The following is a 2,812-nucleotide window of genomic DNA, read 5'->3' as shown; positions in this document are numbered from 1 at the left end:
TCGAAGAGATGCCAGTGAGGAATCCTTCTGACAGAATCCGTATCACCCATTGATCTTCGATGAAGAGATGCCAGTGAGGAAGAAACTCCAACAGTCAAGCTCCTACCAGTACCGAACCAACTGGGTAGTCACCGGTACTGGTGGTGACAGATGTTATGCCATCGACAACGAAAAACAAATACCCTGATCAGAAGGAACAGGTAAGGGATGGGAGGATGAAGGATCGGAAACGAGGATAGTTGGCATATGAAGCTCTGACTGAGAAAAACATACATTCTCCAGCATGTTAAAAATGCACTGAACATATATATATATATGATAATGGCTTTACCACATGTATATCACATTAGCGTATTCTGACATGTATATCACACTAACTTCTAACACGTATATCACACTAACTTCTAACACGTATATCACACTAACTTCTAACACGTATATCACACTAACTTCTAACACGTATATCACACTAGCTTCTAACACGTATATCACACTAACTTCTAACACGTATATCACACTAACTTCTAACACGTATATCACACTAGCTTCTTCATACATGTATATCACACTAACTTCTGACACATATATTACACTAACTTCTAACACGTATATCACACTAACTTCTGACACATATATCACACTAACTTCTAACACGTATATCACACTAACTTCTGACACATATATCACACTAACTTCTAACACATATATCACATTAACTTCTGACACATATATCACACTAACTTCTAACACGTATATCACACTAACTTCTTCATAAATGTATATCACACTAACTTCTAACACGTATATCACACTAACTTCTTCATACATGTATATCACACTAACTTCTAACACGTATATCACATTAACTTCTGACACATATATCACACTAACTTCTTCATACATGTATATCACACTAACTTCTTCTGTCAATTTAAATATATTACACTAGTTTTTTTATGAGATATGTATGTATATCACATGATTTTTCTGAAGAATGATATCTTTTACCATAATAAGTAAGAAATTTCTATCTCTAGGATTTATTTCCAACCAACTGATATTGAAAGAGTTAATTGAGGAAACTTGTGAGAGGTTGAAAAATATATATATTTTAAGGTTGTCCGTCAAATCGTTAACAGAGGTTGACTGGAATATCTTAAAGCTCTGTGGGACCAAAGAAGACACAAATGTACATAAGGATCTAACATTGTTAACAGGGTAACTGAGAAAATGTACGAGAAGTTGATCTGTGCTTCTACAAATTGTCTGTGTTAATGGAGGAACTGAGAACAGTTGATCTGTGCTTCTACAAATTGTCTGTGTTAATGGAGGAACTGAGAACAGTTGATCTGTGCTTCTACAAATTGTCTGTGTTAATGGAGGAAATGAGAACACTCACAAGAGGTTGATCTGTGCTTCTACAAATTGTCTGTGTTAATGGTGGAACTGAGAACAGTTGATCTGTGCTTCTACAAATTGTCTGTGTTAATGGAGGAACTGAGAACAGTTGATCTGTGCTTCTACAAATTGTCTGTGTTAATGGAGGAACTGAGAACAGTTGATCTGTGCTTCTACAAATTGTCTGTGTTAATGGAGGAACTGAGAACAGTTGATCTGTGCTTCTATAAATTGTCTGTGTTAATGGAGGAACTGAGAACACTCACGAGAGGTTGATCTGTATATCTTAAAGCTGTCTGTCTGGGGCAGTGGAGATGAAGGGAAGGCCCCTAATGATGTCAGAGGAGCAGCTGCCGGTTTCTGCTTTGGTGACACTGGCTCGGTAGTCTGACTCGCAGATCGGCTTCGTCGTTTAGCTTCAGAAATAAAAACACAATTATCCTCACAACTCTCGTTAAAACTACTTGAAATTTAATGAAGAGGTACGACAGACACAAGTTACTTGTGTTATTTAATGTGACATAAGTGTTTATACATGGCAACACAAACATTAATGATTTTATAGATATTAAATATCTTCTTAAGTTATTAAAGAATAGAAAAAGTTTCCTTGTGAGGAACTATTCTAGCATGCTGAAAAGTATTTATTTAAACAGAAAATAATATCATTATATGTCTGCTTTTTGCTGTCAGTGAAATCAACTTCCACACTACGAGAGAAAAAAGAAACTGAAAACTGAAACTGGAGACTCATCTTCTTGTCTTTGACCAAAGGAAGAAATAAAACTTCTTAGGAAAATCAATCTTATCATACTTTATTACTTTCATAAACCACTTCATATGTATATAAAAACCTATTATCTTACAAAAACTGTAAATCAGATGACAGTTTAGCATGAATGATCTGTTAACGTTAAGGTAAGTACCTAAATATCAGTGTTCATCTTAACACATTGCACATATATCAACATGGACGAATAAAATTGCTTTATAACGTGTAGCAGATTAAAATTACCTTCATGTTGCTCTTTTAATCCTATTTACTATCAAAGAGTTTTCAATCTTAAGATTGAAAGCTTTTGCTTACGTTTTGCTTCAGTTCAAAACAACAACATCCATACTGATGTTTTTATGGAGAAATGTAATAGGACTCTGTTTTTTCCAATTGATGGAGGCCCATTCAAGTGCTAGCATGAACACTATAATATTGTACAGTTCTGTTAGTAAGACTACAATTTTAAAAGACAGGTGAAAGTACCTCACCTGGTCAATCTTTGACTGCTGCCTCACCTGGTCATCTTTGACTGCTGTCACTAGAGACAAACACTATAATATTGTACAGTTCTACTAGTAAGACTACAATTTTAAAAGACAGGTGAAAGTACCTCACCTGGTCTATCTTTGACTGCTGTCA

General features: G+C 35.2%; 1 protein-coding gene across 1 annotated transcript in view; it reads right to left on the bottom strand.

Moving 5' to 3' along the window:
• The window catches only part of LOC106476887 (lisH domain-containing protein C1711.05-like), a 12,930-nt gene that overhangs the window by 8,569 nt on the left and 1,549 nt on the right, over positions 1-2,812 (bottom strand). The window contains exon 2 of the mRNA XM_013937503.1: positions 1,665-1,814. Within this exon, the coding sequence (XP_013792957.1) occupies positions 1,665-1,814 (150 nt within the window). The remainder of the gene's footprint in view (positions 1-1,664; positions 1,815-2,812) is intronic.

This window comes from Limulus polyphemus, unplaced genomic scaffold (assembly GCF_000517525.1).
Source record: "Limulus polyphemus unplaced genomic scaffold, Limulus_polyphemus-2.1.2 Scaffold11981, whole genome shotgun sequence".
NCBI lineage: Eukaryota > Metazoa > Arthropoda > Merostomata > Xiphosura > Limulidae > Limulus > Limulus polyphemus.
Note: the sequence above shows the minus strand (reverse complement) of the source record. Positions and strands in the feature narration are given on the sequence as shown.